General features: G+C 34.5%; 1 protein-coding gene across 3 annotated transcripts in view; it reads left to right on the top strand.

Moving 5' to 3' along the window:
• The window catches only part of LOC149176736 (gamma-glutamylcyclotransferase 2-1-like), a 55970-nt gene extending 50224 nt beyond the window's left edge, over window positions 1–5746 (top strand). The window contains exons 1-9 of one of the 3 annotated variants that reach the window (XM_089419955.1): window positions 2064–2202; window positions 2688–2806; window positions 3971–4047; window positions 4287–4343; window positions 4446–4502; window positions 4625–4668; window positions 4787–4858; window positions 5226–5305; window positions 5429–5746. In XM_089419955.1, the coding sequence (XP_089276081.1) occupies window positions 2698–2806; window positions 3971–4047; window positions 4287–4343; window positions 4446–4502; window positions 4625–4668; window positions 4787–4858; window positions 5226–5305; window positions 5429–5520 (588 nt within the window). In that variant the 5' untranslated portion in view covers window positions 2064–2202; window positions 2688–2697 and the 3' untranslated portion in view covers window positions 5521–5746. Of the gene's footprint in view, window positions 1–2051; window positions 2203–2687; window positions 2807–3970; window positions 4048–4286; window positions 4344–4445; window positions 4503–4624; window positions 4669–4786; window positions 4859–5225; window positions 5306–5428 lie in introns of those variants that run through there. The other 2 variants (XM_089419953.1, XM_089419954.1) reach the window with 2 other exon arrangements.
• The last annotated feature ends 17238 nt before the right edge of the window (window positions 5747–22984 follow it).

Raw genomic sequence — 22984 nt, forward strand, 5'->3', positions numbered from 1 at the left:
TATGCAAGATAAGCCAAGTGGGTCAAAGGTTCAAGTTGGAGCTATGATAGTTGAGCATCCACTGCACACAGATACAAAGGCATTCAACAAAGCACCAAAATTGTCAGTACAGGACTTTCAGGAAAAGATCATGCATTTCAAGATAGATCTTATGATGTTGAAGTAGGGAGTTTGGACAGTCTTAACTGCAGGGAAAATTTTAAGGATGGAAATTTATCTTAAGTCTAGAAACCTTGGCGAATCTCACTAGTCCATAATATGAAATGTATAAAATGTTTGGAGATAATTTTGTAAAAATATTCAAACTTAATATTCTATAAAATTTGGGCGAATCATTTTTACAAAAAAATGGAAATTAGCGAATCTTTTTTTTGGAAAAAGTATAGAAAATTAGACCATGGGGGAATATTAGCCCCTAAAATTTTCCCTGAGTCTGAGAATGGGAAAATTGAGGAGTTCATAGGGGTATGTGTAGAATCAACGGCCAAGTTGTCTGGTGTTGAGGAAAATTGAGGAGCTCATAGGGGTATGTGTTGAATCAACAGCCAAGCTGTCTAGTGTTGAGGAACAACTCAAGTCCCTCACAAGGCAAAAAGAGGAGTACAATTGGGAGTTCCAAAGTAGCCCTCTATAGGAGTACATAGATAAGGCTTGCAACACTACCAACCCGACTTTATACATTGGGGAGAGCAGGGCAGAGTTCTCCAAATGGATCATGTTGGGTGACTGAGTGGAGCAGCATGAGTTGAGTATCAGGCAACATCAGCATAGTAGAATTATTCCATGTGTAGACATTCATGCATTAGATCGTTCCCACGGGATGGATTGGCCAGAGATTATGAGTTGGAACTCTATTGATGGGATGATTCCTATGAAGATACCCTTAGACAAGGGAATATTGCAGCTTGGACCCTTAGACACGGACAATGATGGGCGGCTGAGATAGCATCATAACCCATAGGTCCCAGGCCTTATGTCGCATTGGGATCTAGGTGAATCTATTGAGGGCAGGATTGGCCCGGGGATTGTTTGGGATCCAGGTATTAAAGGATCCATTCAGGATCATTTAGCATGGAGGCATGGAATAACACACTGGTTTGTAAGGGATCCTGGTATGCTTATACAAATGTTTTTGTTGTGGATAGAAGTGGATTGCTTGAGGGCAAACAATCTTTGGGTAGTAGGATTTGTAATATTCTATATTCTTGATATGATCAAAATTGACAAATCTACTCATGGTATTTACATGGTATTTTCCCATGGGATCTGCTCATTGTATTTATCTTCATTTTTCGAGGGAAAATAATACAATAAGGTTTATAGAGATTCCATCAAGCCTATTAAAGGGAATAGGAGCTAGGCATTTGGATCACAAAGACCCGTGGTTGTAATTATCTGGTGGATCCATCTCATTTGATGAGAAATCGTGCATGCCATTGTAGGGGTTCTGATATTATTGTAGGACATGCACTATTTTCTTCCATTAATAATATAAATCAAAATTTGCATTTTGAGATCTCATTTGTGTTCTTTTTTCTTGCTTAAATCTTTTGATTTAAAATGCTAAAATGTGCTAGATCTATTAAAAATTTTTACTTTTAAAATTTTACACTATCCAAGACTTTGTTGACTATATTAAATTTTCATTAAAAAAAAATCCAAATTATTATAATAAAAGTTTTATAATAAAAAAAAATAGACCATACAAATTCCAATCCATGTAGTTTGAGTTTTTTTTAAATAATACACAAACATTTAGCAATATTCCTTGCATGTCTTTTGGAATTTTTTGAAAAATGATACCAAAACCTTTAACAATAAGATTCCCTGGTAAAAAAATTAACTATCAAAATTACTTCCAAATGTTTTTGAAGGGTACAATTTTCCTCTGGTTAACCTCTGACCTTTCAAATATCCCTGTGATCACTATCGTGGACTCCATTACCATCACAACAACTCAAGGATGACCATAACATGATACATCATATTAAGATCCCTGCTATCTTTTTTGTGGTCTCCACTGCTGTGACATGATTCATCACATTACCATGGGGAATCCATGAATAATGCATTATATGAAGAAGCCCCTGCCCTTCCACAGCTCATTGAAAATTCAGGCTGAGAGGAGAACCCGGCCTATAAAACCAGAGCTCTGGAACTCAGCGAGTTACAGCTCATCCGAGGATACAGACTATTGGGAAGGTTATCATCTTCCTACTAAATTTTTATTGTTGTCTGAGTTGAATTCCATTTTTCTCTGTAGATGTGGGCACATTCTGGGGGCATTAGTTATTTCAATTTGTTTTTCTTCAATTGTCTGTAGCTACAAGTTTGCTGCTCAGACTTCAGGGAACTTGTGAATTTAAAGTAGAAATTTCTCACTTAGGTTTCGTTGATTTACTGGGCATCTTAGGTTTAAGGCAGGACAGAACTTTGACCCACATTCCTGCAGTTCAAAACGGTCTATTGAGGAAAATAATTCTCAGCTATATGTATCATATTGTTCTCTGCAACTTTGTTCAGCAAAATAATTCTTAGCTATATGTATCATATTGTTCTCTGCAACTTTTGTCCTGTGGGTATTAGTGCCCCTGCTGAAATTTATTTTTTGATAAATCAGAAAACAGTTTCAACATTCGAGTTCCTCTCTGGTTGGAATTTTAAATGTTGTGTCGCTGTGTACACAGATTATCAAGGATGGTGCTGTGGGTTTTCGGCTACGGTTCCTTAGTGTGGAATCCAGGTTTTAACGCTTGTGAAAAAATCGTTGGCTATATTAAGGATTACCGAAGAGTTTTTGATTTAGGTTGGTTTTTTCATTAAGGGAAAAAAATGAGAAGTTAGTTAATAGAGCATTATTGTTACTTTTAATTTGTGGATTTTGTTTCAAACTGTTTAGTTGCTAAAATCTGCTATTAATATAAATTAAGATTAGTTAGTAGGGGTGTTTATTGTCAGAAGTTTCAGCCATAACACTGTGTAATATGTGTGTTGTGTTTAATATTTCTGATGGTAACTTCATTTATCATCAGGGGACCAAAGAGAGTCTTATGAGTAAAGGAGTGCTGGACAGTTTATTAATAGGAGAAAATGAATAATGTATTCTTGAATTAATGGTCAAAATTTTATAAATAATAAATAATCTTTGACCAATACAAATAATAATTAAATTAAGATATATTAATTTTGAAAAATTAAAAAATTGATAGAGATTAGAAAATGAAATAATTGAAATAGGAATTAGATTTTAATTTTGAAAATTTAACAAAAACAGATTAGAAATGACATAAGTGACTGTAATAAGACGTGTTTATTTAGAAATAGGGTTTTTAGAATTTTAATTTAATTATCAATAATTAGGCTTTCCATAGAATATTTTAGAATATTTATAATAATATACACAAATCAAAGGTTGAAATTTGTCTCCAAAGTAGTTATGTTTTTTTTTGTTCTTTTAATTAAATTGATTAATAAAAAAATTATCATATAAACAAGTGTCATATGAAGTGGATTACCATTGTTTGGGTATATGGTATTGATAAGCCATGGTATTGGCCTATAATATTATAACAAAGCCTATTTACAAATTAAAAATATCTATAATAAAATGGGATAAATCTCCATAGTTGAAAATCTTATTTTTATTGTATATATGTTTAACTTTTATAGGTTTAATTTAATTAGTTTTATGATTTTTTTTATTTAGTAAAATTAGAAATATAATAAAGTGTTTTAATATTTCGTATAAACTGATATCAATCTGTGTTTACAATGACTCATCTAATTATTTAATAATATTTTTCCTTATTAATTTTAACTGTACTGGAAACTACCATATTTACTTTTCTTATATTAAATTTTATGTTAATTGCCTATTAGATTTATTCAACCAGTCCCAGATTGGTTAGATATTAAAATCTACACAGGCTAATTAAAGCTCAATGGTTTTTTCTCCTGCTGCTGCTTGTAGCTTGTATTGAGCACCGTGGGACTGCAGAGTTTCCAGCTCGAATATGCACATTAAAAGCACAGGAAGGAGCCATTTGTGTAAGTAGAATGAGGATGGTTTCATACATATATAATAAGTTCATTTGTTGTTATTAATGTTAGTGAAGGTTTCGCTCATTTACAATAAATCTTATTTTATGTAAAAATATATCATCCATGAATTTAATGTAACCATTTTGTGCTACATTTTTCTTTGTTTTGTTTGGTTTTATTTGTCTTATGAATTGTTCACTGTTTTTTCTGCATGTACTCACAGTGATTTGGTGTTGATTTGTTAGTGGGGTAGAGCGTACTGTGTGAAAGGAGGACCAGAGAAGGAAAATTCAGCTATGAAGGTGAGGTGAACTCAGAGGCTCACTGTTCTGTTAAGTATAATTTTGTTTCCCAAATTATGAGAAAAGGGCTGATGAGTTTGAACTGAATTATGTGTTATTCAGTATCTGGAAAGGAGAGAATGCGAGTATGATCTCAAGGCCTATGTAGATTTTTACACAGTAAGATGCTATGCTATACAATATTTGTGGATGATTTTATTGGATAAATATGGAAGCACTTCATCTATTTTTGATAGAAGTAGAAAATCAAATGCCTAATTTTTTAAAGATTATTATTGTAGGAGGAAGGAGACTCTACAACCCCATTTCTCACTGCAGTCATAGTGTGAGTTCCCAACAGATTTGATGCTATAGCCCTAATTTCTCTTAGCTTAGCTTCATATATTTTACCTTTCCATTTTAGACAAAATGATGACACTTATCTGTTTTCTTGTTGCTTGCAGGTTCACATCAACCCCAAACAAAAACATAAACAAGTACTATTTAGGCCCAGCTTCTTTGGAAGAAATGGCCAGGTATATTAAGTTTGTTTAATTTTTAATTTATAAAGTGCAGATTAATTAACTTATTAAGTTTGTTTAGTTTATAATGTAAATTATATTTGTTATTAGTTTTTAATTTATAAAGTATAGATTAATTAATTTATGTGGAGATTATTTTTTATTATATCTCATCCTATTAAAAACAAGATTCACAATCTTAGCGACAACATCTTATAACAACTAAACATTTCTTTATTCAAGATTGCCCATACCCAAAATCAACATATAAATGGACTATTCACAATCTTAGCGACAACATCTTATAACAACCAAACATTTCTTTATTCAAGATTGCCCATACCCAAAATCAACATATAAATGGACATCATACTGTATGCAGGGAAATTTTAAAAGCAGTTGGTCCATGTGGAAATAACTGTGACTATCTTTTCAAGTTGGAAGAAACCATGCTCAGCATTGGTGAGTATATCTGAACTCTATTTTCATAGAATACTGACCCTTCATACATCTATATCTTCAATGCAACCTTTCTCTATGGTTGGAGTGGAATTCATAACTGAACTTATTATTGTAATGTCACAGGCCATGCAGACGATGAGGTGAACAAGCTTGCTAATGAAGTGAGGAGAATTCTTGGAGTGGGGCATAAAGTTTTCCATCGATCAGCATTGTGACTCTGAATAACTTTGGCATTGCACAATTTCCCCAAGAATGAACAGGGTTCAATACAAAGTCATCAAACTAATTTCTCCCACAATTTACAACTTCAACTAAAGATACATCAGATTTCCATGTAACCGAACACAGCAGAACGTAATCCTTTTCTAAGCGACCATGTTTGGCACACAGCGAATCATAAGGAATCCTTTTTCTACTTTTATAAAGTTATATACTTTGAATCATAGTTTACCAAGTGGATAAAGTTGTATCCTTTGAATCATAATTTACCAGGGTGGATTAAAAAAACTTATTTCGCACATAGTGAATCGTAGCTTACTAGGAGTACATTTTTATTGTTTTGCGAAATGAAAAGGAAGAGTAAATTGAAAGCAATTTTTTTGAAGTTTAACCACAATAAAAATAATAAATAAATTTTAAATTAGATATTAGATTAGTGTATAAAATTTTTATTTGTTTTCTCGTATAAGAAATCTCTTTTATGATAATTTAATGATTTCATCAATAAAAGTGAGAATTTAAATTTATAATAATTATAAAAAAATACATATTTTTAACTTATATATATAATGGATTATATAAAGATTTATATTAATTAAATTTTTTGTAAAGTGAAAAGAGAGTATTTGATAGATTTTTGGATAAAATGGATCTAGACTGGTTATTCTCTCTCCTCTCTCTCTCTTCCCTCCTACTTTACTATCTCCCTCCCTTTCTCCTTCTCTCTCAAGTCCTCTCTCTCCCTTCTCTCCCACCTCCCTCATCTTCTTCCCTCCTCTCCTCTCTCCATATCTCTCCATCTCTCTCTTCTCACTCCCTCTACCTTTATCTCTATATGTCTATGTTCTTCCCTCCCTCCCTCTCTCCTCTCCCTTCACTTGGCTCTTTCTTCATTCCTCTCTCTCCTTCTCTTACACCTCCCTCTCTCTCCTCCCCATCACTCCTCTCTACCCTCCAACTATTTCACTATCTTCTTACCTCACTCTCCCCCCCTACCCCCTCTCTCCCTGCTCCATCTCTCTCTACATCCATATGATGGAGAATTTTCACCTTATGTAATCAATGCTATATGTAATGTCTTAAATATTTTACATTTTAATTTTTATTGTGAAATGATTTATGGTTTTAAGTTTTTATGTGCTTATTATGGAATCATTATTAGTCCCTAGAAGGAATCTAACAATTGATTTGTCTATTCAACATTATTAGTTTAGCATTGACCAATGCAAATTATAATGCTTAACTTTGAAAAATAAATATTTATTTTTCCATTTATTAAAAAAAATTCAAACATTTGATTGGACCATAACTTGAAGGTTTTATTGTAGCCTTTGCACAGTATAATGCCATGTGGATAATGGCATTTCATATTTATGCCATAATTTATGGATATGGTTGCAATATTCATGCATGATTTTTAGATATTTGCATAGTGCTTCTTTATTCTAAGGTTGCAAACCATCCAAAAATAAATTATACTCAAGTAAATAACAGATCTACCATCAATTACTTCCCACCATAATTTAAGCAAGTCTTTGCATTAAAAATGGATAGAAATAAGATGTAAAAAATATACTTACAAGAATTACTTCCCACCAAAATTTATGCAAGTTCTTCTACTTGACCAAGCAATTTACTTATCCACTTCACATTTCAAGTTATTAGGTACTGCCATTATTTATGTTTTCTTCAGTACTTATGTAGAAGTAAAATTGTAAATGTGTAGATTTACTACCAAAATTTATGCAAGTTCTTACTTGACCAAGCAATTTACTTATCCACTTCACATTTCAATTTATTAGGTACTGCCATTATTTATGTTTTCTTCAGTACTTATGTAGAACTAAAATTGTAAATGTGTAGATTTACTACAAAAATTTATGCGAGTTCTTCTACTTGACCAGGCAATTTACTTATCCACTTCACATTTCAATTATTTATGTTTTTTTAAATACTTATGTAAAAGTAAAATTGTAAATGTGTAGATTCACTACCAAAAATTATGCAAATTCTTCTACTTGACCAAGCAATTTACTTATCCACTTTACATTTCAATTTATTAGGTACTACCAACGCAAGACTATAAGAGGATTGGTCTATCAACCATTATTAATCTAATATTGACCAATATAATTTATGATTATTCATGCAAATTTTTTGAAAGCATTATTTCTAACTTAAATTAAAAAGATTAAACTACATTATAAAACAAAATTACAATATAACAAATTAAATTTATTGTTTTTATTACATTTAGCTTTTTATTATTAATTTAGCCTTTACGCTGTAATATCTTCATTATAATCAATTATGTATTAATTTTAACCTTTTATTTACTAATATATAAATATTTATATTAAACATTTAAAAATAATATTTAAAGATTACTGCAATCACCATAGCCACATAATGGTCATCTATAACCGTAGCCATTGAACAATCATTTTGGTTCTTACTTAGTTTTAGCCGTTGCTTTATACTATGATGCCTATGTGTTTTCCTCTCCGAAAAACCACTTTAATTAGTGGTTCTTAAACTTATCAAGACTCGTTATGGTGGTCTTAAGTCGGGTGGTTTTTCTTTATTCTCTCTCTCGCTTTATCGCGTGCAGATATTTTCAAAAAATTATGAATTTTGTGAAGTATTGAGTATACGTGCAACCATTATTCTAAACAAAGTTATGTCAAATTTGAAATATAATTTTCATTAAAAATAAAGAAAAATAAATTTGTTTATAAATAATAATAAAATTTAGGAAAGATAAAAATGAAACAATATCCAATTTAAATTGCAAATTAAATGAAAAGATGACTTATTAAAAATAGAGTTATTGGTATACATTTGAATTCAAAATCAATCTAACAAATTCATTTTGCTTAATCAATTTCAGAATCTTTACACTCTACATTTTAGAATAGCTTGGTCATTATGACCTCACATTTTACTTAATCAAATCACCATCTTATATAATATTTCGTCATTATGACCTCACACTTTACTTAATCAAATTACACCATCTTATATAATATTGTCAATGACTTGGAAATAACATTTGCATTTGTATATATGTAGATTTGATTTGTTGGTTGGTTGAGTTGTTGAAGCAATCTCTTTTTTAGATAATAGAGGAATAACCTGTTTATAGAGAAACCTCCTTATTTTGAATTTGTTGGATTTCATAAGCACTATATATGTGGGATGTAATTTGGTTTTGAATGAGAAGATACGAATTATTTTGTGTGTGATCTGTGTACCATGGCTTCTCTTTCAATTTCTTTGTTGGTATCAAAGCTTGTTCTGCCTTAATTCCCTCATGGGAAGGCCAAGATGATGTGGGAGGCATGAGAGCTAATCCTTGGTACATATGTAGAATTAGAATAACATTGTGTTTGTTTTTTGTTGTGCGTAAGATTGCGCGTGGGGTTTGTTAAAGAGTATTGTTGCATGTGAAGAAGCCACCTACAACAAGCTTACTCTGATTGCATAACATCTTCATGGGGTCCCAACATTCGCTTCATCCAACTCTCTCATGTGGAAATCGAAGAAGAATAGGCACCGAACATGAAGGTGGAAACCCTGGTCGAGCTTGGCATACGTCTAGAGGAAGAACTTGTTGTTTAACCTTGGTGTATGGTGCTTTGTCACAACAGCTCATGTTGGGGTGTGAAGGAATTGCTATGACCTTAAGCCTGAAGTCGACGAAAGTTGAGTGAAACAAATCACTGAGAGGAGACTGGATGGAGGTGTATTGGAATGCAAAAGAGCTTGTGTTGAATGTCATGCAATCACATCTCTAAGCATGCATTGAGAGTCACTATTGTGTTGATGGAGATGCAAGGCCCTTTCTTATTGGTTGGAACTACAATGTTGTATTTTATTAGCGCAAGCCATTGTATTTGTGGAAGACAGGCCACGTGTGGAGGAGAAGTAGGTCGTTGATCTTTTTGATCTCATGGAAGGGTCAAGCCTAGCCATTGCTTGTTTGAAGAGCTCGTTGAAGCAGATTGTCCTTCCTTGTTGAAGCATGTCAAGCATCATTTTTGTATCTACAAATCTTGTCATTTATGAATCACGCAGGTCGAAGTGAAATGAAATATGTTTTAAATTTAATTTAGAGTTTTTATTTTAGACATATTGAGTCTGGTCAACTCAATAGGTGAGTTCAAGTTAGTTAGAATTTACCACTCTAACAATTAGCTTCTGAAGAAGAGAAACTCCAAGATAAGGTGAACCAAGATGAAACATTAAGACACTTATATATGAACAATCGTTGGCTTGTGCTAGGGAGCGATGAGGAGACTTGTTTATGCTCGGATGACAGAGGCCCTAGTTTCATGATTATTGGTCTTGCGAGATTTTTCAGTTTCTTTGTTAAGTAGTTTTTCATTATGTCTGTAAAAAGTACAAAACCAATTATTGAACAGTGTTGCAAAATTCAAATTACTGGTTCTTAACACTCGAAAACCCTCAAACACATCACTAGTTTGATTATGTTTATATAATGTTACAGTTTGTTGTTCTTGGCACTCAAAAACCTTTGAATAACGACTATAAGTTATAGTATGAGATCCTTGTGTATTAGAGATGTCAAGTTGTATGATGAAGTTTTGAACACATTCAGTACCCAAATCGCCTTCCTAGCAATTGACGAATAGTCGAAAGAAAAATATCTAACAAATGGTGGTAGGTCCATAGAGTGGTTCATTACTTGACAGCTTTAATTGTGGAAGCCCCGATGAGCCGAGTCTATCAATATTATTGATCGCATAAGTTCATAAATGATGGTCATAGACAATTGTACCTTGAATGAGTCAAGTGGGAAGCTCAAATATTGTGGTGGAGAAAGAGCATTGTCCATGACATTTCAGAGTGGGTAGAAGTGCCAGTGAAGACCATATCAGACAAATGTTACTTATTTGTGAAATGTAATTTTTTATTTATGTAATGTTAATTTTGTAATTCAAGTGTTAATGGAGGGACTTGGAAATAACACTTACATTAGTATATATGTATATTTGGTTTGTTGGTTGGTTGAGTTGTTGAGATATTTTCTCAACAAGAAATCTCCTTGTTTAGAATCTGTTGGATCTCATAAGCACTATATATGTGGAATGCAATTTGGTTTTGAATGAGAAGATATGAATTATTTTGTCTGTGATCTATGTACCATGGCTGCTCTTTCAATTTCTTTGTCAATGATGGTATCTAAATGAAATACGGTGTGTTATCACAAAATCTAACCCTGATAGGCTGCTGATAAAGTAGACTCTAAGTAACTCTTTCAAACCAATCTTTTGGTTGAGGCTTAGCCTCCTCAACCTGAGAGGGCTCTCTCAATAGGTTTAATATTTTTGATTAATGATTAGATGGCTAACTCTAGGAACAAAATGGATAAATGTATAATTGTTTGACTAGTTGAATCAAAGATTAGCAAACATCTATTGAGCTATGGAGTCAAGATAGTCTTCAACAAAACAACATGATCAAAAAAACATGGAAGTCAAGGCACTTAGAGTTTAGGTTTATAAATGGAAAAGTAACATAGTGAATCAACATAGTTTACAAACATGTGAAGGAAGATAGAGAATTTTCCAATGAATTCTAAGTATCACAAGCTCATACCACTGCAAATAAGTAATTGAAAAAAGGCCATAAGAACATCAAACACATAAACTCCTTGTGAATCTTGAGTAGTCAAACTGATCTCTGTATTATGTTTGAAAAACCACAGTTTCTTATAATAACACAACTTTCTTTTGCTAATGAAATTACCAACCCTGAGGAATTCGATTCTCAATCTTTATATAGAGTTTTACAATCTTGGATACTATGATCCATCTTTAGGGAATTCGAATTCCTAATTTTGAAACCTATCTATTCATAAAACAAACTACTTAATTACAACTTGACAGCTAGCTGTATTTAAGAGTCTTAATAAAAATAGGAGTGAAACTCCTAAAACATGCTTTTAACAACCTTATCTATGACTTCAATACATTCTTTAATCAGCTGCCAACCCATGTCTTCGAGCTTGATGATGTCCACAGTGCTATTACAAAACCAGCTAAATCATGACCTAACTGTCCTGAAAACTAGGAGACAAAGTTCCTCCTTTTAAGCCCCTTAATCGTTTATTCTTATCTTCGAGTAATTTTGTTGGTGTATATGTGGCATGCATTAATAATCCATTAAATAATTCTTTGAACTTTTCTTTCTACACCACTACCATCTGAAACTTCATATATGATCCCATGTCTACCAGCAACTTCAAAATTTGAAATTAATCAGACCTTACCTCTGAAAAGCATCTATAAGTGCTAAATGATCATCTTCAGCAGTTTCGTAGCGCACTACGAAACTGCTGTGTATGTTCTTTTTTCAACACGGCCTTCAAAAATCTGTATTTTGGGAGTTTTTCAAAATTCCATGAAGACTGATATGATCAACCAAAAATCAAAACCACTTACCCTCATAAGATGTTCTTCTTCACAGCTGTCCTTCCTTTTATATGCCAAAACTCTTTTTATGTGCCAAAACTATTTTAAGATATATCCTTCACTGCCCTTTTTCATCACCCTGTTTCATTATTGCTATAGACCCTTTTCTAGATTTGGTTAACTGTATTTCTAGGTCTTCAATTTGTCTCTTCAATCTCCTATTAGTAGCTCTCAACTGAGCATTAATCCTCCTTACAAATCTGGCTTCTTTGATTGCAGGAACAGTCCAGGTAAAGTACTGAGTTTCACTGTTTACTATTTCTGGTTTGGAAACTTTTTCAGCTTCCCAGAGAGCCTTCATCCTTTTGAAATTTGTCCTTTCAGCAACATGCCCTCTTGCTCTCACTCTTAGTCTAGCAATTTCATTATTAGCAGCTTTTAACCTTTCTTCCATTACCTCGTAACTGGATTTTTCTGTTTGAGTGGCAGGAACTGTGTTTTTATCCCCTTTAAGTCTTGGAGATGGAAAATCTATCAATTCTTCTTAAACAGCGGAGGCTTCTTCTGTTCTTCTCAACTCAATATTGGACTCCTACATCTTCTTGGATTGCCTGGTTAAGGGTTTTCTGGGTTTGAAAACAAATGTTGTAACATCATCCGCAAATTCCAATTTCTTGGAGGTTTTCATTTCTTCGACTTTCCTTGATCAAATTTTATCACGTTTGCCTATACCAAAGGGGATTCTGCAATATCAATGGCTTTTAAAATATCATTTAAATCACCCTTCAAGCTTGAACCTTCTCCCGAGATCACTGTTTTACCTTTCTCCTTTACAATTTGACTTCTAGTCAATCTCCTTTGAACTGATTTGTTGGTTGACTATTCTTGTGTCATTCCTTTAACCTTAGATATCTTTTCCTTTGTAGATTTAGGAGTTTCAAGAATGACTACTGGTGTTTTTCTTACTTTCTCTTTCACCTGCTTCCTAGGTTTCAACTTAACATACCTTTTTGCCCTGGACATTACAGACTTGCTGGTTTCTGCTGATGGAGTTCCTTTAACCCTAGGGCTAATGTCTACACCTTGTTTTTCTGCTCCAAAGTCACATAAAAACAAAAACAAAGACCATTCTTTGTTGATCCTTTTGAGTTCATGTAGAATTATCAGTTTAATTAGACCATGATGAAACAAGGAAGTTTCACATCCTTGAGATTTCAACTGTACTTTATCTGCCATCTTAGCTACACTTCGAAATAAGAAGTAAGGCAAATCTAAAGAAATCATACCAGTAAAATGTAACAGGAGTTTAAAATGATATGAATAAACCTTTTGATATCTGCTTTCACAGGTAAAATAACATTGAATATTGAAGAGCAAGTTGGAATAGCTGTCCTTGATGTAGTCTCTGGGAACTGCCTTGGTTAAGTCGGTTTCTACAAACTCTGGCTTTAGAAACACCTTACATGGTTCCATGTCGAATCTAAACCATGTATCTTGCCCCTTAGGAATTTCTGTAACCAAAGATATGACCTATGGAGAAATTTGCAATTTCAGCATTCCAACCTTTGTGCTTGAGCTAGTGAAATGTAGTGCAAACTCCTTTGTCACCTGAGTATGTCCTCCCTGCAATTTCTTACAAAACTTCCAGCATCCTGCTTTCTTGAAGGCTTCTACAACTAATTTGTCTCTGACTAAGACCTCGGTACTTTCAGGATTTGTCCTTAAACAATAACCAGACCTATGACATTTCTTCTCCTTTGTCATCTTTCCTTTTGAATTCCTGTAACAAAACCGGCCTTGCTTGAAATCTGTTAATCAGCCTCGCTTGCCAATGGTGGTTAGCCTCGCCTGACTTATGGATGAGGAAGACCTTGGTGAAAAATTACAAAAGCTTATTGTTCGAAAATAATTCTATTTGAGGGTTTGCATGCAAACTAAAATAATGAGACTAGCCAACCCTTTCGAATTTGAAATTATATTTCATAATGAGCCCTAAATTCGAAATGATGAGTTTGGATGGCGGCATGCTTAAGGACTGACTCCTAGCTGACACCTAATAATGAAAATTTTAACGGAATATTAACGGATTGATGTTTGACAAGATTGTTCTACGAATCTGCGCTTTTGTAGTGCACAAGGAAAAGCGCTACGAAAAGAGCAGCGTTTTTGTAGCGCAAAACAGACATTTTACACTGTCTGCGCTACGAAAACGTGGTTTCGGGGCTAATTCCAAAAATTTTCAAAATGGCTTAAGCTATGAGTTTCTAAAAAGAATGTAAGACTCATGAAACATGGAAAAAAGATGTTAGACTTTATTTGGATATGAAAAATGAAAACTTTGAGACTCCTAACCTATCACCTACCCATTAAAACATAGGGTGACTTGACACTTATCTAAGACCATGAGTAGGAACAATGTAAACCCCTATTTGATGACAACACGGTGGGTATTTGGATATAAGGGAAAGTTAGTGGATTCTTAAACTTTTTTTCCCTAAACAAGGGGAAATTTTGGGTGATTTGATTTAAAACTAAGATGGTGGAAGAAGAAAGTTGTTTTAATTTATTAAATTTGAAAATAAAATATTTATAAAAACAATTATTTTAAATTTATTTTAATTATTTTGTATTTATGTTTATATAGTTAAAGTATAGAATTGTAAATTTTTTATATTTATAAGTAGGAATAACGTTAATATTTAAGGTAGTTTAACAATAAGGCTTGAAGTTATTGCAATAATATATTTGATATGAGTTTAAAATGTCATATGTGGGAATTGAATCTCAAAAAATAAATGCAATTGAAAAAGTCTTGACAATGTTTATCCATATGAGCAAAAGCATTCTACACCACTATCACTCTATTGTAGGAACTGAACTTGGGTGGAAAGAATAACAATCATTTCTCTTACACACAAAAATAAACCCAATTGAAAAAATAAAAAAATTATACATATGAGTGGAGAATATTTTATACCACTACCACTATGTATATCATGCATTTTTTTTTAAATCACACATAGTTGAAAACACTTTGTCGATCGGTTTAATTTCTTAAAGTATTTGACATTAAATTATCAAACAGGATGTTCGTAAACTTCCAGATACTACATTGTATGCACATAGGTTAAATTATTGATGGACTTCTACCCTATCACTTGTTGATAACATGGCAAACAAAGCCAACTAAAAGTAAACTCGTAGGGAACTTGTTCTCTGGACAATAAACTTAAGAAAGATGGTTGGAGGGATTTTATGAGACAATCTTATTACACAAAATAACTATTGCGTTCATATCTCATTCAAGCAACCTCGAAGTAAGCCTCAGATTTAGGTTCACTATGAGGGTAAAAGCCACAAGAAAAGGTAGGGAAAGGGAAATGATTGATCTACATTGGATCATTATATTATTTCCATCTATCTCGATGCCTTCAAAATGGAAAAAGTGGAGGCAACACTTCACAGGACCATTTTTACCGATGAGACCTAGTTTAGAAAATTGGTGTCTAAAACCTTTCAAGAGATGTTTGAGGCATTAAACGACATTTTTTTGGGTAAAACTTTGTTGCGTTAGCGCCGCAATTTTTTTTGCTATTCTACACACATAAACCTTTCCAATTGACAAATAATTACTTTAATTGGAGTCTATATGAAAAAGCTATGCCACTCAAACTTTGGCCTTCCTATTTTAACCACCATTTAAGAGGATGCCATGTCAGCCCCCGTTATTAATGGAAAAGGGCTAGTCATCTAATCATGATGAAGAAGGCTCTAGAAGAGCCAATATTGTCATTCTAGTTAAGATTTAAAGAGGTCAAACCTAACCACTAGTAGGCTATCAATTTGTGTTATAATCAAGCACAAGGGCTTCACGTAATGAATCTCTGACATATCACGTGCATTCATGGCATACTAAACAATACCCTTCATTTGACTACATATTGGAAAATACCACTAAAAAACACATTATTTAACCCCTTACCAATATGAACCAAATACACCTTCCCAATTTAAAAACCCCATACTTTCACTAGATATTGTAGGTATCCATTTTTTCATTAACATTTTCTATACCCCTTTATATTTTTTCATTAACTTTGAGCTCCTTTTTTTATACCTTCCAAAATAAAAACCCTTTACCGCCTATTATATGCTTAATATATTATGTCATTTTTTCCTCAATATATATCCCCCAATATGAACACATGTGGTATGGTATTGCTCCCCTAGTGAAGCCCCCTTGTAACCAAGCCACTAGGAGGAAGAAGGGTTCCATTCTTTTCGAGTGCATTTTCTTGCATGGACGAGCAAAGTAGTTGGGAGGGATAGGGATAGAGCACACAGAGAAGATTTGTGCACTATAGTAGACCACAAGACACAAACCTTACTTATGTGTGCTTGTAGCCTTTTTCTATTCGTATAAAGAGAGAATAACGACCTCACCTTCCAGTTGGGTTTTCTCGCAAAAGGTTTTCCCATTATATATCTTGTGTCAATTATGGTTTGTGAGTTCTTATTTCAGTATTCTTTTTTTTGCATGTTTATAATTTGCATGCATATGAAATAAACAATAATTAACAAATATGAAAACCTAAGGAGAAATAAATCCTCATAATGTAGTTTTTTAATTTTCTAATATATTTTAGTAAATTCGTTGGGACGAACTATCTAGTGGAATATCCACATCATTTTGCAGATCATATTGGTATTAGAAGAAGGTTTCTTTGAGTATATTGTGGATATTTGCAAGGGAGTTAGATCGGCTAAGCCAAAATTCATAAAACCCTAGTCATTGTCGATGAATCTATGAATAACCCTCCAGAAACACTCACCCATCTCGGGAAAAAAACCACCCCGTTGTTACTGCATTGCTCAATTCTTTCATTAATAGTCAAGCAAATTATACATGGATCAACTCACTCCCATGAGCCTTGAAGACTTGCTTCTTTCACAATATGTTAGCACTATCAGGCAGGAAATTGTTTGTCTCATAGATCTACAGACTACCATCCATTGAAAGCCACCACAATCAACAATCCTTGCCCGGTTTCTCCTGAACTAAACATTTGACACTATAGGCTCCAATTTCCTGATCACCACCATGCCCAATGAGCCTCACCCAATTTATGTCGAACTATCCAACCACCATTAGATGGAGAAATCTCTTCCATCTACTGAATTCTCCAACTCACTGTATACTTAAAGCCTCCATGTCTTCACTACTTCCATGCGAGCCTCCTTTAATCTATTTTCGAATTGGACACTGAAAACTTTCTCAACTTGAGCACGGCAGCAACATAACATCAAATCTCTAATAAATTTGCAACTCTAGCTTCCATCAAAACCTCCATACAAAATCTCCACACAAACAGCAAAGAAATCTCCTCAATCACTTCTCCAAACCACACATCAACAACTTGCTCACTGCATAATGTTATGGTTGAAACATACTTCAACTCATTGTTGCTACTGTTGCAAACTACTTTAGAAATTTTGCACTAGGAAAACATACAACTTGTAGGCTCTTCTCCAAGCTCTCACACACACCACTCAACTAGACAAATAATCAACTCGAAATGAGCTTCCTCCAATATGTATATGAACTCAAGTGCTCAATTCAATAATTACTCAGAACTACTGAGCTCAACAATCATGTTCACGTGGTTGATTCAGACTAGATTTTAGCTCATTGACCCAATCAGCCATTAACTCCACTAGTCCTTTTGATCTTTTCAACTTTGATCACTTACTAGAGGTCCCACAAACTTTTCCAACCATAAACCGAAAATTTCTAATTAAGGAAGTCGTCACAAGCTAAAAATTAGCTCAACAACGCGAGGAATGTGGAGCTAAACTTGAAAAATTCCCTGTACGCTCCCATAACACATTGTGCATGTGTCTAAGGCTTTGGACACTCCCTTGAGCTAGTCATGCATGCATCTAGAGACTTCGAGATGCTCCCAGAGCCTTTTGTGCATGCGTCTAGGAAAAGAACCTTCCTTTTCTCTCAATCTAGACCGGATTTAAAAAAAAAAATGTTCAATGGGAAACTAATTTGGTCTGTTCTGCACAAAACCCATGTCTTGGAATTTTGATATTCATCTTCATTTTCCCAGAAAATCGAAGCTAAAAATTCCACTTATATCCAAACATCGTACTCAACAATTGGGCCTAAAACTCAAGTAAAACATTTGTTATTTAGTCCAAAACCTCTGCCACCTGATCCATCATCTTCCTTTGCTCTTGTACACTCCTCCAAGCCTCTGCAATAGGTTTGAAATTGATGAATAAGAAAGTAACAACTCTATGACATGCTAGACCTATTCTGCCAACTTTAGGACCAAGACCAACACCTCCAGCTCCTCAAGAAGAAACCTCATCAACTCTAACACCTACAACATCATCTCCAACATCTGTAGTAGCATCACCAACTCCTGCAACATCAAAAACATGCCATACAACTTCCTCCAATACTGGTGGAAGCACCTTCAAAACAAGTAGCCACAATTGAACACATATAGCAGCATTCTAATGTCTCCAACATATGTAGAGACATATGTAGCACCTAGAGTAGCAATCCATCATCCTACAACAACATCTCCAACCACAACATGTGGATCCATCTCCAAGTCAACAACCACAACTCATTACAACTACTAGGTCTAGTCATAAGTATGTTGACATCAATTCCAACTAAACAAGACCATCACCAAACATGCATCACCATACACATGATAAGCAACACAAAGAGCTTGTTGACATCAATGCCAACACTACAATGCCAACAACATTCCCTATTCAAAATGGAAGCAAAGATTGATATCAAGTCATATCAAGGTGAGCTTGAGGATCTAAAACTAAATCACTTGTTGCAGCAAGTATGTTAGGTATGTGTTATATTCCTTCCATGACTAGTCCCAAGCGTGGACCCAAGGATGGTGTACGGACCCACCCATGGTTTTCACACATGGTTTTAGGAATGATGGTCTTTTTCCCATGGTATTTGTAGATCTAATCAAGGGAACTATATTATGTTATAATCCAGTGTTAATGGATTGGGGTTTATGAATGCTTCACCATGTATATAAAGGATTGTAACATTGAAAGGAATAGAATGAAAAATCAATTTGGTTTTCCTGGTTTGGGTTCTAGGAGAAAATATGTGTATATTTTCTGTTCTCGCCATTGTTTATTTTTCTACTTTAAGAATTTGTTTGTAGGTAATTTTTTTACAAGGTTAAAATGTACAAATTGTAAGCTTATTTCATTTTTCATCATACAGAGGAAGAACATAGTATTTCATTTGTGCAATAAAAAATAGAGGGTCGTTCCTTGATTTGGTAGGAAATCCACACAGAGACCTTAAGTTTATAGATAGATTCTCTAGTGACTAAGTGAGAGGACTTTAAACCCTCATAAAGTCACAATTTTACCCTATCAATTATGTAGAGGACTAGTGGATTTGGTGGCACTACTTAAGGGAGAAGTAGGGGCGGAGTGTATCGAAGGACATGATGCATCCAACCTTGGGATACTCTTGGTCCCCCCACCCCATAGGGTTATAGTATCCCTGCAGTCCCCTTTAGTCTCATTTCTCATTCACATTCGGCTCCACAGGAATAAGTTTTGGCCCATAGAATTATCATGGTTTTCGTGCAAGGGTATCAGGGCTATCAGGGCCTGATGAAGTCTTCACAACTTAGGCCAAGGACCGATAGTGACGTGTTGAGGGATTTTATCTAGGGTGTGAGCTATGATGGTCCTTAGTGCACCACCAAACACTTGGTTTTTGGCACTTGGCATATATTCCTCTGTCAATTGCTAACTATCTGACTTCATCTTTCAATGGACTTCGTTACTCAAAGGAATCAAGCCTCCTCTACTATGCTTCCAACATTGTCTTAGATCGACCTCTGGAGTTCAATTGACAAGATAAAACACTCTTATTCAAACCTCTTTACCTTTCATCGAGAATTTACATGCACAATGTCGAGCGCTTGATTTAGCATCGATGCTCTCCCTTTAAGGAAAAATTTTAGAAATCCTTTTTCAATTCGACTCCCCTATTCAATACAGCTTTTCAAGCTTTGATCCAACAACACAATGCAAAGGCATTTAACTAGTGACAATACACATTGTTTGCAGACCTCCAAAGGCATTTAAACCCTTCTACAAGGATTTATGTGTGTTTTTTTCATGTAATCGAGTATGGAATCAGATGATTGAATGGCCTAGTCCCTTGTCTTCCTACAATGTTATACTATCTCTACCACCACCTATCCTCGTCCTCCTTCTCTATATTTTTCTCTGGTCTCTTACTTGAAACATGTATCAATATTTTATAGGTCACTATATTCTTTGTTGTATCTACCACTAACTATCCTTGGTTCTTTGACTCATTATGATATTCTCCTCCACAATTAGTCTCTTAAATTCCCTTTTTTGGATGCAAATCTCCCGTAACATAAACACTTTATTTACCTCTCAATCAAAAGTGAATACTAGGCTACGATGACACTTGATGCAACCATCCTTGGGCTACTCTCGATCCCCCTTAGGGTTACAATATCCCTACAATTCCCTTCAGTCCCATTTTCACTCAAATTTGGCTCCACAAGAATTCATTTTGTCCCATAGAATTATCAAGGCTTTCATGCAGGGGTATCAGGGCTATCGGGGCCCAATGGTGGAAGTCTTCACGACTTAGGCCGAGGAATGATAGTGATGTACCAATGGATGTTATTGAGGGAGTTGGCTCCAATGAGTTCAATGGTCATTAGTGCACCACATAACACTTAGTTATTGGCACTTTGTGGGTCTTCCTCTGCTTATCACTAACTATCTGACTTGGTCTCTAAATGCAATTTTTTCCTTAAAGGAATCGAGCCTCCTCTGCTACACTTCTAGTGTTGTCTCAGATCAACATCCAAAGTTTGACTGACAAGGTAAAACACTTTTATTGAAACTCCTTTACCTTTCAGTGGGAATTTACATGCACAATGAAATGGGCTTGATTTTGCATTGAAGCTCTCCGTTTAATGTAGACTTTCAACAAGCCTTCCTCCTTATTCAATACACTTGTCACACTTTAATCCAATAATGAAATGCAAAGGTATTTGACTATCATGGCTACCTTTGTCAGTGGTTTGCAAGATTTCTTTTGATTGCTCTCATAGGAGAATCTTAGTTCCTCGTACTTTTTCTTCAGTGAAGTTATTTCTGCACTTTCTCCCTCCTTTGGGGCACTCTTTCCATGCTCATGACCTACAAATCTTACACAAAATTTGGTAGTTTTAAAAACATGAAGATTTCTAGCCTCTTTTGGTATCTCCATCATCAATTCCTCCTACAATTTATCGATCTCCCTTTTATTTCCTTTATGAGATAGTGTTGCCTCATCTCCCATTATAATATTTGTTAGATTTTGTTCTTTTTAAAGGCTTTGAAAAGGAACTCCTTCATTTCCCTCTATCATTATGATAGTTATAGATGATTTTCCACCTTCATCATTCCTGTGACCTACAACCATACACAAAATATCAATTTTAAAATCATAAGGATTTCTAGCCTCACTTGATGTCTCTTCTTTCAAACTCCCATTCTTCACATAATCCATGAGACTCTTAATCAACCTTTTTCCATAATATATGATATCTTCTTATACCAGGAATCCTCCTTCCTCTGGTTCACAATAGTGAACACTCTCTTATTTACACTCATACTTAGTTATCATGAATTCCTCATCCCTTAACTGGGAGCTTAGCATGTGCCTCATCTTCTTTCTCAACTTCTTGGCATACATCCTTTTAACAAGGCACTTAATTTTTTTTTCCAGATCCCATCCATATCTTTGATCTTCATTCTCCATTTCTTGTAGAGCATATTCACCATACTGAGTCTTTATTTTAACTCAATGGTTTCTCTTTCAAATTCCTCATCACTATCTTGTTGTGACTTCTCTCTAAACCCTTAACACAACTATTTTTAGTCATCTCCTTCTCCATGAACTCTTCCATGCTCACTATGAGTTGCAAAGAATCCTTCAAAAGACACCTCACCAAGTTTCTCTCCTTTAGACATGGTATTTTGGTATCACAAGTTCTCTCATATGGAAACCCTTGATATTCCTCTGCTCTTCTGGCTTTTTCACTCTACTCACCTCTCTTGAGAACTCCTCCTGTCTCTTAAGTCATCTTGAGGACTTCCTCTGTCCTCTTCACTTTCCAACTGCGATTGAAATAACTTCTTTGTTACAAAGGTTCTCTCTCACAACCTTCTTCTATATGCTACTACCTGCAAGTAACAATTTCTTTTTCTAGATTAGAATAAAACTCAAAGACCATATTACCTACCAAGTCTCATAAACATTGAGATCTCCATAATATATTGCATTCTTTGTTTCAATGTGCTTGGACTGTCAATCCTCTATTTTTACTTCTTTACTAGATTTAAATCTATTCAATCTACTCCAAATCCTCTAGCTCTGGAAGTTTTGATCCCTTGTATACTCGTAATGTTCTGTTATCTCTACCATCAACTATCCTCGTCCTTTTTCTCTATGTTCTTGCTCTCATCTCTTGCTTGAAATATCTCTCAGTCTTTTATGCCACTAAATTATTTATTATCTATACCACCAACTATCCTTGGTTCTTTGACTCATTGTGATCTTCTCCCCTATGAGTAGCCTCTTCAATTTCCTTTTCCGGCTACATATATCCTATAACACAAACACTTTATTTACCTCTTGATCACAAGTGAAATATTAGGCTCTGATACCACTTGATGCAACTAGCCTTCAGCCACTCTCAGTCCTCTACCCTAGGGTTACAATATACCTATAATTTCTTCGGTCCTATTTTCTCACTCAAATTTGGCTCCATAAGAATCTCTTTCGACCCATAGAATTATCGAGGCTTTTGTGTAGGAGTATTGGGGCTATCGAGGGATGATGGTGGAATTCTTCGCAACTTAGGCCATAGGCTGATAGTGATGTGTTGAGGGATGTTATTGGGTTTGTTGGCTC

The sequence above is a fragment of the Pinus tabuliformis genome, chromosome 4_1 (assembly GCF_031772625.1).
Source record: "Pinus tabuliformis cultivar Carrire ecotype Pingquan chromosome 4_1, CPIR1, whole genome shotgun sequence".
NCBI classification, from domain to species: Eukaryota; Viridiplantae; Streptophyta; class Pinopsida; order Pinales; family Pinaceae; genus Pinus; species Pinus tabuliformis.